Genomic DNA, 12,737 nt, shown 5'->3' on the forward strand with positions numbered 1-12,737 from the left:
AACTTTACAATTCTATCTGAACTGTAGAACTGTAAAGTTGCTAATACGAAAATTCTAAAGATAACTTTAGCACCTTTAAAAAACTTGACAAACTGAAAGAAAACTCAGGCACTCTTTGTACTATTGGAATTAATATTTTTCTCTGTTTCTTAACAAGAAACCAACATGTTGTTTGATTCTGTCTGTTTTTGTTCTTTTTCTGATAGACTGTATGGCCTTCAAACCTTTAAACATTATGCTTTTAAAACTACTTGAACTTTTCTCACATTTTAATCAATTAGTTTGTTGTGTTTTTTAGTCTAGGTAAATCCTTATATTGTCTAATGTACCTTCCTCAATCCCAACAGCAGTATAATAATAATAATTGCAGGTGTGGTCAACCACACATCTCTGGTACAAAAATCATCTATAGCATCTTGCAAGCATAGCTATTGGGCTGCCCTGTGTTAACCACACAGGCCACAGGCCCCATGTTAATATAGCAAAACAGCACAGCTAGTTAGATGTTCCATTTTGCAACCTTGTTGAAAAATGCATCACCTTCCTTTTTCCATCTTCTGCACAGTATAGCACATAACAACTTATAGCTATGGAGGTATACTAAGTGTAAACAAAAACATACATTTGAAACTCTTATCTTCTTTTTCTGATCATTTGTAATGATTCAAGTAAGCTGTTAATGATTGAAGCTCCAGACTGATCCTGTTATAGTCAGACATCTCTTTTATCAGTTTCATTATTCTTTTATTCAATGTTTCCTGTTTCCGCATCAATTTTATTACAGTTCTCAATTTGAAGTCCATATGGTGCTGATGTTCCAGTTTTCTTCTTTGTTCGGCGACACTTCTTCACTTTTGCTTGCTTTATGGTTTTTCTGATTTCTTCCACTTGTAGCCCTTGAGTGATGTGATCACCAAAGCCAACATTTAATTTACCTCCTTCACAATTTAAAAAAAAAAAAAAGAAAAAGAAATCAGGCAATTTTTTTTTTATAATAATGAACTGAATTATAGCAAATTAGTTTGAATTTTAATTAGCTGAATTTTGTATCACTGGTATCAGTACTGAAGACTGAAATCTTGGTGTTGTGACACTATTGGTTTCCCAATCCAAGTATCAACATAATAAAGTTTCTGTGATGTCTTACGTGCAGCTCAGGTTCAGTCAGATTCATTGGCAGGAGTCATCATTGGGGTCTTTTTCCATCTTCAAGGAAACAGATTCACAGAAATTAAAACAAATGAACAGGATTGATGTTTGAGCTGCACAAACACAAAAATGCTTGAACATTGATTAAAATGAACAATTCCAAAAGAATTAGAATATTTCTATAAAGTATAGCTGACAAATAGTAATAAAAGAATTATTTATTGTGACTTCTTATTTTGAATTTGCTAATCTGTATGAATCTTTCCTAAACAGCCTGCACATTTCACTAGTTCACGCTTACATATAATTAACTGAGGTATGGTATGTGTATTTGGCGTGCTGTCCGGGGAAGGGCTCCGAGTTCGGGAAGGGCCCGAACCTAGAGTACCCCCCCTTCCCCGTCTATTTATAAAATGAACTCGAAGTGAGGAGATGGGGTGGAGGAGGGATGCTGATAAACCGTCAATGGATAGAGGTAAGTCAGCGATATTTATACTATGGGATTGATTACTTGATTATGGTCCACCTGTGTTGATTAGGCTAAGTATCTGATGCGCTCCTCCCGAATCTTATTAATAAAATTTCATTTAAAATGCTTAAAGCAGTGGCCGGCAACAGGCGACAGCAACAGTTACTCACAATCAGAGTAATGTGAGCAGAGCAGTGTGATTTTAACTGGAGCAACGAGAGGATATTTTAAAAGTCAGAGCGTGGTTTTCACTTGCTCCAAGTGCGCTCCAACACGAGTGCAATTCATGCCAACAGCCCGTAATATAACTGCATATTTATCAAGAATGCACGTCCTTCTAGAAATTCTCAGCATATTTTAAGCATCTTTATATTCACTTGGTATCATTTCAACTTTTAGCTGAGATCAGCAGAAATGACTGAATAGTTGAACATTTGAGTTGTCTTGAATGGATAGTCCACTAAAAAATGTAAATTATGTCATGGTTTACTCACCCACATATTGTTCCAAACCCATTTTGAATGAATTTGATTCATCTTCAAACAAAAGTATATATTTTTGATATTCCTTCATCGTTTTTGGCTATCCATTGGAAGTCGAAGCAGTCTTTATTTTCAAGCTTCAAAAAGTTTTTAGTATAGACACATAGTAAAACAACCTTGGTTCAAGCTTCTCAGTTAATGTGTCACAAATCCAGTCTATGAACTTTCGTTAATTCACCATCAGAGATCATCATCAACCACACAGACTCTCACACCACACAGTATACCCTGGACTACATTTCCCAGCCGCCATTTCAATAATCACACCATACACCAGAGACCAATTACACACACACACACACAGCTACAATCAATCAGATCAGACACACTTTATAAGCATTAGACTTCCTCTCTTATACTGCCGAGTATTGTTCTGTGTACATCCCTTTTCTAATGATAGCTGCGATACATAAGCCTTTCCGAGTTCGTTCTCTCAGTCTTGTTTTTGATTCTAAATTTCCATAGTCTTATCTTAGTTTCTAGTTTTCAAAGTTATATATGGATACTGAATTACCCCTCTTGCTTAGCCATCTGGATACTTGCCCTAGGATTATTCTTATGTCTTGCCCCCTATATACCTGTTTTCCAGTGTTTGACCCATGCCTGTTATGTCCAATAAAATCTTTCATATGGATCTACTCATCTCACGTCTCTGTCACTGCGTTACATGAGGTTTGTGTCTTCTTTAGAAGACTTAAACAAAACCACTTTATGGATGAACTTGTGTTTAAACTTAATATTGATTGGCTGGACTTTCGATGGATTGACAAAATGATGAGAGTTTTAAAAAACATCTGTCATGGAAACTGTCATTAATTACTTACCCTCATGTTTTTCTGAGCCCGTAACCCTTCATTCATCTTCACATCACAAATTAAGATATTTTTAAAGAAATCTAAGAGCTCTCTGACCCTCCATAGACAGCAGCACAACTGAAATGTTCCCAGACCCAGAAACATAGTAAGGACATTGTAACATTTGTCTGTGACACCAGTGGTTCAATCTAAATTGAACAAAGTTACGAGAATTCTTTTTGTACACAAAAGAAACAAAAATTACAACTTTAGTCAACCATTCTTATTCTCCAAATCACACCCTCTACCATTATCAAGAGTACCTCTGCATGTAATCAGCGTATGCGAGCTGATGTAGAACACACATGCGCTGAGCCTTGTTTACATGCAGAGGAACACACTTGCATGCATTGTTATACTCTATAATGGCAGTCTAGGGTGACGGGAAGGAGAAGAATTGTTAATTAAAGTTAACCTTTTTGCTTTCTTTGCACAAAAAAAATATTCTCATAGCTTCATAAAAATCTAATTCTCATGGAGTGTTCCTCACAACGTTTCTAGACCTGGTAACATAACAGTTGCCTTACTGTCTAGGGAGTGTCAGAGAGCTCACAGAATTCATTGAAAGTATCTTAATTCCTCTTCTGAAGATGAACGACGGTCTTACGGGTTTGGAACGACATGGGGTGAGTAATTAATGACAGAATATTAATGTTTGGGTGAACCTTCTATACAAATTAAATTCAAGCTCTAAAACATTCAGCTTATTCCTGCTGATAAACATCTCGATGCTGCACTGCTCAGCACATTGGGAAACATCTTATTCATGATCAGCTGTGAATAATGTGTGTAACACGTCGATAGAATTGACCCGGTGGTAATATAGCCTCAATTGATGACATCATCGGGGCGCGCGCCTGCAACATGGGGCTATAAAAAGTAGGGATGCACCGAATCCAGATTTTTGGGGTTCGGCCAAATACCGAATCCACTGTTTAAGATTCGGCCGAATCTGAAACCGAATCCCACTCGCATCCCTATTCCATTAACACAGTAAAACACATTAATGAAGTAAACAACATCCACAGCAATGTACTTTTCATTTTATTTTATTTTAACTGTAAAAAAGAAAAAAGAAAAAAAAAAACAAGCTTATGCTAACCCAAGTAAACAACCAAAAATGTTTGGTGACAACAGAAATGAATGTAATTGAACATTAACTCAATAAACATGGATAGTAGGCTGTTTAGTTTTCGTTTATAACAGTAGGATAGGCTACGGTTAGAACAGTAGCCAAATAATACGGAAAATATTACGGAAGATCACACACATCTCCTGCATCATAATTAAATTAACGTAAAACCTCTAATCTTTCACATGAAATGAGAGTTTAATTTAAAAAAAATAAGAAACAAGACACACTGCATTAACAGGTGAAAGCTGGTTGCGAGTGTGGGAATTAATGTCCCCAGCAGTACTGGAAAGTCGTTCACTGGGCACAGAGGTAGATTTTTGCCATTTTTGCCAGCAGTGGAAATCGCTGCTGGTTTGTCTTTCACCACTGAAGAGGTTCCTTTCTAAGAGGAATCAAAGGCTCACCGAAAAATACGGTATAAATCGTCCCAGCCGCTCAAGATTCCTGAACAGTTTAGTTTAATTCTGGATTCGGTGCATCCCTAATAAAAAGATAAGGCACAGGTGCATCAACAGGTCTTTTGTCTGCAGATCATTCTGTGCATGTGTGCGTCAGGAAAATTCTTCTCGTCGGCTACAGATCTTCGTAGGATGAGTCAACGAAATGTAAGTGTTGTGTTCCTCCATGCTCTCGTCCTATGTATGAGCTGGATACACGTTTACTGTTTTGTGGGGGAAGAGCACGCCGTTCTGGCATTTAGAGACGGGCGAATGCGAGCATTGCGTACTGCTCTCAGTGAAGATGCTTCGTCCATGTCTGAACTATTTTCAGACTGCACCCACCCTTTCATCGGAGGGCTCTCATGTGGATTTGTCCCTTTAGCTTGCGGGGTCACCGGATCCGCGCATCCTCTCTCGTGATCTCGAAGTGCGCTCTGGTGCTTCTTCGGGTCACGAGGAGGATGATATATCTCTTGGGTCTTCAGACCATGAGCAGCCCACCTCTGAGCATTCCTCTCGCGAGAGGAAATCGGTTAAGGAACTGCTTGAGGTGGTTACTCGCGCGGTGGTCAGTTTGCAGCTTTGACTGGCCATGCGAACAAGAGACCCCCAAACGTAGTAAGCTGGAGGATAGGTTTCTGTCGGGTGGTAGGAGAGAGCGACCACAACATCAGTCTCTCCCCTTTTTCGAGGACCTCCATGATGAGCTATCGAAGTCATGGAGCAAACGGTATACTTCCCGCATCTTTGTGCCCTCGACTTTGACTTTTTTAACTGTCGTGGATTCAAAGTTACGGGGGTATTCGGAGATGCCACGGGTTGAAGAGACGCTTGCGAGCAATCTCTCGCCCGAGTCTGCATCCTCGCTTACACAACCTACTCTCCCACTAAGCCTTGTAAAATAACATTATTGCTATTGGGTAAAGCTTACCAAGCTGCAGGTGTAGGTGCTGCACTGCACACTATGGCTGTGTTACAGGCTTACCAGGCTGACCTGTTGAAGGACTTGAGTGTGAGCGGTACAATCGACGAGGAAGCGTTCGCTGAGCTGATGATCGATGTCAGCTTTAGTCAGCACGGAGAGCCATCTGTGGCTTAATTTGACAGGCATTAAAGAGAGGGAACATTTGTTTCTTTTAGACTCTCCTATTTCTTCATCATGCCTGTTTGGCAATTTGGTTAATACAGTTGTCAAAAGGTTTAGGGAGGTGAAGAAACATGAAGAAATGTTCGTTCAGTTCCTTCCTCTCTGCACTCAAAGGGAGGGGCCATCAGCCACCCAGCCTCACTGCGGTCCTTCAAAAGGCAGGGAGGTTAAGAAGAAGAGCGTGGTGAACCATGCTCCCCCTTTTAGGGACTGGGGACAGGTTCGCCATGCTCAGCAACCTCCCAGGCCAGACATCAGGACTGTCCTTGATAAGAAGGAGGAAGTCCTGACTCTCTGGCGCCCTTGCTGGTGGGGGTAGTCCCTCACGGGATGGTGTGCACTGGAGAGCTTTTCGCCCCACCCCGTCCCGCCCCGTTACCCTCACAAAACTCCTCCATCCCCGCCACTTTGTGTGATTCGGGGGGAGGTGGTTTCCACCAAGGTATTAGATAAAAACAGGAGATCGTTCTGCAAACCCTGTCAGTGTTTCGGGGCACAGCAATCTCCGGCGAGCGATTCTCTCAGTTACCCCCTGAAAACTAGCAGTGCTAAGAGGCTGGCTACCTCTCTACGGAGGTCTCTAGAGCAGCTAGCACAGTTTGTCACACGCTTCAGGGTACTGAGCTAGTGGCTCTGGGCACACAAGGAAGCGGTTGCTGAGCTTCACCGAGACATGAATTTGTCTCATGGGGAGGGGTCGTCCCCTGTCATTACACCGCTTCAGGGCACAGAGCGAGTGTCTCTAGACGCACAAGGGAGCGTTCGCCCCTTCCCCGTTACCCTCACAAAACCCCTCCATCCCTGCCATTTCTTGTGCATCAGGGAGTGGTGGTTTTCCATTAAGATGTTAGATGTTCCAGTGTTTCCTGTAACATATAACATCCCCTTAAAAGGAAGTGTTAAAATTTTTACCACTCTCAGAGAGTCTGGCAGTGTGGAACATCTGGCGGGCATTTCTGCGGGGGTATTGAGCACAGTACGTATGTAATACAGGATCCAATTTATTCGTCAACCTCCACGTTTCAACGGCGTGGTCTCCACTTCCGTGAAACCGGAGCTGATCCAGGTACTGTCTAGAGCTACAGACTCTTCTGGGCAAAGAGGCCATAGAACATGTTCCTCATCCAAGGAAAGAGTCAGGCTATTATAGCAGATACTTCCTGGTTCCCAAAAAGGGTGGGGGAGTGCGCTCAATCTTGGGTCTTCGAGCAGATGCCTCCCTGATGGGCTGGGGAGCGGTCTTGGATGATCACCCAGCTCAAGGGGAATGGGGGGGGGGGGTCATCAGCTCAATTGGCACATCAATTGCCACATCAATTGCCTCGAGCTGATGGCCGTATTCCTTGCTGTGAAATAGTTCCTCCATCATTTGAGGGGCTGTCATGTCGTAGTATGGGTGAAACAGAATTGGAAAAAAAAATTACGAAGTAGAGGTGGATCTCTTCACCCTCCATTAGACCATGCTATATCCTCTACTTCTCTCTGAAGTCACCCAACCCCCCCACCTGGGTCTGGATGCAATGGCGCACACATGGCCCAAAATGTGCCTGTATGTTTTTCCTCCAGTCTCCCTGCTCCTGGGAGTCCTAGCCAGAGTTCACCAACAAAAGTCTTGCCTCTTGCTGATAGTACCACGTTGGCCGAACAGAGTATGGTTCTCAGGGATAATATCTCTCCTCGATGGCTCGTCTTGGGCGATTCCAGAGAGGAGGGACCGTCTGTCTCAGGCATTGGGCAAGATATTCCATCCCAGGCCCCACCTGTGGAATCTTCATGTTTGGTCCCTGAAGAACACAGGGCTTTCGCCGGATGTTATTAATACAATTCTTAGTTCTAGGGCTTCCTCCACCAGACATCTCGAGGGTCTGGTTGAAACCCCCTTTGAAACGTTAGAATCAGCGTATGATAAGACTTCTGACTCTTTGTGATGCGGCAGGTTGGTCCTGGCCGCACACATTCATAAGATTTTACAGTTTGGATGTCCATGCTACTCTGGGCTATCATGTCCTTGAGTCAACATCACAAGCTAATGTCTGAGGCTTTCTTGTGGTTTGATAGTACACCTGCACAACCTTAGGGGTCCAGACATTTTTCAAGCACGGTGGCATGGGTATTCTCGTTCCCAATGCGCTGAGCAGTGCAGCATCAACTGAAGCTTTCAAAAGGGAATGTTCCCGGTTACTTAACTCTAACCTTGTTCCCTAAGAAAGTGGAACGAGATGCTGTGCTGCATTGCCGTACTGAATATGTCCCAGGACTGCTCTTCAGACAAAAATTCCTGTTGATGCACCTGTGGCATATCTATTTATAGCCCCGTGTTGCGGGCGCGTGCCCCGATGATGACATCAACCGACGCTATATTACCACCGGGTCAATTCTATCGACGTGTTACAAACATTATTCACAGCTGGTCATGAATAAGACATTTCCCAATGCGCTGAGCAGTGCAGCATCTCCTTCCTCTTTCTCAGGGAACAAGGTTACAGTCAAGTAACCGGGAACGTTTTCTTTGCTTACAAAAAGTGTTCTAGGTTTTAAAGGTTTGGAACGACATGGGGGTAAATGATTAATGACAAACTTTCATTTGGGTTCATTTTCCTCATACGGTTTATCTATCTTGTCGAGTTTTACAGTGTAGTATCTTACCTGACTACTGAACTGCATCACCATGTCTGTAACATTGTCTGTAAACAACAAAAAGTCAATTAAACTCATAAATTACTTTGGTAAATCAAATATTTTCACATTTTTAATCATGTTAAAACCATCTGTATGTCATACTCACTATGTTGTCCTGCTTGACGTTTGCGATAGTAAATCACACCAGCAGCAACAACTGCAGCTACACCAACACATAGGACTACTATTCCTGCTACAGCCGCTGAAGACAGACCTGAATCTGAAACCGACAGACAGTAATTATTATTTTTTGAGTCAGTAATCAATTTTAACACTGTGTCTTCACCAAACCATTGTCATGTCAAATGCATGAAAATCCAACCGACCTTCTGGTGTGTTCAAGTCATGCCAGATACATCGTATTTACGAGTTAAATGCACATGAATGCCACCACAAAGTCGTAAATACGAGTGGGAAACTTTCTGAGTAGGGAGCATGTCAATGAGAAACATGGCAGAATCGATGGATGCAGCATCTGTTGTTGATGGTAAATTTGTGTTGAAATCAATATTTTAGTTGTTTAAAAAAAATTGGTTACATTCTTGTTATGCAGCTAGTTAATTAACTTATTAAATCATTAATCAAATTATTAAATCATTTTTGAACCTACAGGTGAAAAACGTCTCAGGTTACGAATGTAACCATGGTTCCCTGAGAGGGAACGAGACACTGCGTCCTCTGAAGGGACACTATGGGGAACACCTCGTTGTGACCCGTGTCTGAAGCATACTTTGAAAAACGCCAATGTGTTGGCCGGCGACAGCCTCTGACGTCGCTACCGGCGCAACTATAAATACGTGCCCGTAGGACCCGTCACTTATCTTCTTCGTGAAGCTTGCATCCGAAGCATGGCAGGGAGCTAGAGGACGCAGTGTCTCGTTCCCTCTCAGGGAACCATGGTTACATTCGTAACCTGAGACGTTCCCTGTCAAGGGAACTTCGAACTGCGTCCTCTGAAGGGACACTATGGGGAACAGTATACCCACGCCGCCATGCTGAGGGGAGTGCAGGCCAGAATCATGGCAAACACTAAGTACCAACTCTACCATTTCACCGGGAGTCACCACTGGGACGGTTCGACGGCTGTCCATGGCATTATCCCTTATGGCCAAAGGCCTAAGCTACATACCCAACTTACCTGAAGGGCCTCGGCCCGGGGTAGAGCTGAAGGCTTGGAATCACGAAAGATTCCTTTTAGAGGGATATGGCTAAGAACTTAGCACTGTTTATTACCAAGTCTTGCATGTCACAAAGGAGGGGCTCTCGTGGCACTCTGATAGAGCAGCTCGTAGATGGAATGGCCCGGGAGCAGAGCAATTGGAGGACGGAACGTACAGATGAAGCCTCGGCCACGCATGTACCATGGCGTCCAGCCCCAATGGAGCTGGATGAGTCAGAGGAAGCCAGAGGGGATAGTGCGACGCTCTCTTGAGCCGCAAAACCGATCCACCCAGGTCTGGCCAACCTCTCTAACTCTACTTCAACACCTTGGTGCGAAGGTGCCATTCCCCGAGCCTCAGCCCCTGCCTCAGCAGGATGTCTGCTCTCACAGTGCGTCTCAAAACAGTATGTAGTACTGGAGCGCTCTGATGAAAAAACGAGAATTCAGTCTCCCATGAGAGGAGGACTCCGAGCTCCGAGCAGCATGCTCATAGGCGACCCTTTTAGAAAAGGGGAGCACTGCTAAACTACCGCGAGAATTGCCCACACAGCCCCCCATGTTGAGGGGCGGTGCTTGAGGTGTATAAAAAAAACACACTGGTTGGATGATGCCCAAGGAACCCCGGGGCTAATCATCTTGAGAAAGGGAACAAAGCGGAGCGCAGGATTTTAGAAAGTGCGCAGAGCCTTGCGTGCACACTTACCACTTACGTGGATTCGAGACAGTGCGCAAAGTGTTCACGTGCACACTGACCACCATGTGGTTTTGAGAGAGTACACAGGCTTAGCGTGTGTACAGAAAAGTTACCTGACAACCACTGTATGTGGGAGCTCACCTTCAGAGAGACCTGTGAAGCCTACTATCTGATAACCACAATATGTGGGAGTTCACCTACAGAGAGGCCTAGAGAGGCCTACTACCTGTTACCAGATAACCACCTCAGTGGAAGGTAATATGGAACTCGACTCCAGGGAGGCCTGGTGAGGCCTACTACCTGACAACCACAAACCGTGGGAGCTTGTTTTTTAGTGGACACGCACAGCATGTGGGAGCTAAATCTCCAGGAAGGCCTGGTGAGGCCTACTACCTGACAACCACAGTATGTGGGAGCTCGCCTTCAGAGAGACCTGGTGAAGCCTACTATCTGAAAACCACAATATGCTATTTAGTGGAAACGCACAGTATGTGGGAGCTAAATCTCCAGGGAGGCCTGGTGAGGCCTACTACCTGGCAACCACAGTATGTGGGAGCTCATCCATCAGAGAGGCCTGGTGAAGCCTACTATCTGAAAAAATCACAATATGCGGGAGTCCACACAGCCCCTCATGTTGATGGAAGTGATGCTTGGGGTGTATAACAAATACACACTGGTTGAATGAAGCCCAAGAAACCTCGGGGCAAATCATCTTAAGAAAGGGAACGAAGCGGAGCGTGTAACCCTTACCGTACAGGATTTTAGAAAGTGCGCAGTGCCTTGCATGCACACTTACCACTTACGAGGATTTGAGACAGTGCGCAAAGTGTTCACGTGCACACTGACCACCATGTGGTTTTGAGACAGTACACAGGCTTAGCGTGTGTACAGAAAGGTTCCTAAGCATCGCAGAGGTGCTGGATCGCACGGGAGAGGCGAGCTCCAAACCTCAAGCGAGGGCAGCATCACCTGAGGCAGTACATACAGAAGGACTCCGTAACTACCACCTCCCCGGATGCGCCAAGCGGCCAGGCGGCCCCTCAGGGTGACCTGGCCGGATATCCATGAAATTCCCTGCAGTGCTGTGCCAGTTCTGACGATCAGCCAGGCTCCTCGGGAGGGGTGTGGGACGAGCAACCGCAGAGCGCTTGCTTCCCGCACGTGGAACTCGCTCCGCGGTGGGTGTCGCGCCCTGGGGGGGCGGACCCACGCGGCACAGCCGCCTGCCGAAAGTGTGTGATCGTGGCCAGAGCACAAGGCTGGAACTGAGCACTGTAAAGGAAACTCACAGAGTCTGTTAGAAGGCATAACCACCAGCAACATAACACCCATAAGCAGAAAGGGTTACATACTCACCCACCCTCCTGTACTGGAGTCCCGCTTTACGGGGCGCCCCCTTTTGGTCCGGACCGTCAGTAAGGTGGTCTCTATGAAAATAGGACCAACCAAAAACATAACAGGTCCAGGACAGGAGACTGTTATGTGAGAAACTTTCCACCTAACCATGATCAGGTGGAGCGCTGGTGGCTACAGGGGAATTAGGCAGGGGAGAAATGAAACAGAATTTAAAAACATCCAAAAGGAAAGGACGAACTCCTAGGTATCGCTCTGATCCGGACGAGAACACTGCCCCGTCTGAATCACATCCCTCAGACCCTGCTTACCTCTTCGTGACCCGCGATTCCTCTTGCCCCTGCCCTCAGGTGGGGGAGGAGCGTGAGCCGCGACACTAGCCTTCTGCGCCCATCTTCGATCCTCAGATCGAGATGGGCCAGGACCCCTTTGTTGTTCGGGCTCTGCTGCTGCGTATGATTTACCATTTAAGCGGGATGTATCCTGGAAGGGCTTAGATGGCAAAGAGGGAGATTTTAGAGAGGATGTTCCCCCCCTGAGAGATAGCAAGCCAGCATCTCTTCTACAGGGGGCATCCTCTCATAGCCGTCCTCGTGCATGCCATCGATATCAGCATAACTCGTATGCTGAAACCGATGGATGCGAGAGAAAAACGGCCTCTTCCATTCCTTTTCAACTTCTGCATGTAAGTCAGGCAAGAATGGGAGGCTCACCTGGGCTGGCGGGCTATGGTCAGAAAAATAACACTCATCGAGGCTACCTCGCGATGTTACCTTTCTGGCACACTTCCATGGCAACTTTATTTATTTTTATTTTTATTTTATTTTATTTTTTTATTTTTTTTTATTATTTTGCCGCGGCACGATCCATAACCTCTAACAGCTCTCCATACGCAGAGCAGGAGAAATGAGTGGCTCAGCCTCAGCTTCTTGACCACTCTCAAATATCTCCTGCTCTTTCTGGGTAGAACCCAGCAGAGCACTAACTTCAGTGTCAGAAAGGGTTAATGACAACGCATCTTCCTCTCGAAGTTCGCTCTCGTTTGCCGCCGGAGAGTGTGAGAGGAAAAGTCCCTCTCTAAACTCCTCAGCGAGATCCACCTGTGATCCCCAC

The 12,737-nt window shown here is 45.0% G+C and overlaps 1 protein-coding gene across 1 annotated transcript in view; it reads right to left on the reverse strand.

Moving 5' to 3' along the window:
* Positions 1–637: 637 nt before the first annotated feature.
* LOC127942849 (carcinoembryonic antigen-related cell adhesion molecule 1) overlaps positions 638–12,737 on the reverse strand; it is a 30,219-nt gene continuing 18,119 nt past the window's right edge. The window contains exons 6-9 of the mRNA XM_052538842.1: positions 8,522–8,635; positions 8,383–8,420; positions 1,148–1,206; positions 638–938 (exon numbers count right to left, since the gene is read on the reverse strand). Coding sequence (XP_052394802.1) covers positions 1,171–1,206; positions 8,383–8,420; positions 8,522–8,635 — 188 coding nt within the window. The 3' untranslated portion in view covers positions 638–938; positions 1,148–1,170. The remainder of the gene's footprint in view (positions 939–1,147; positions 1,207–8,382; positions 8,421–8,521; positions 8,636–12,737) is intronic.

This window comes from Carassius gibelio, chromosome A22 (genome assembly GCF_023724105.1).
Source record: "Carassius gibelio isolate Cgi1373 ecotype wild population from Czech Republic chromosome A22, carGib1.2-hapl.c, whole genome shotgun sequence".
Lineage (NCBI taxonomy): Eukaryota > Metazoa > Chordata > Actinopteri > Cypriniformes > Cyprinidae > Carassius > Carassius gibelio.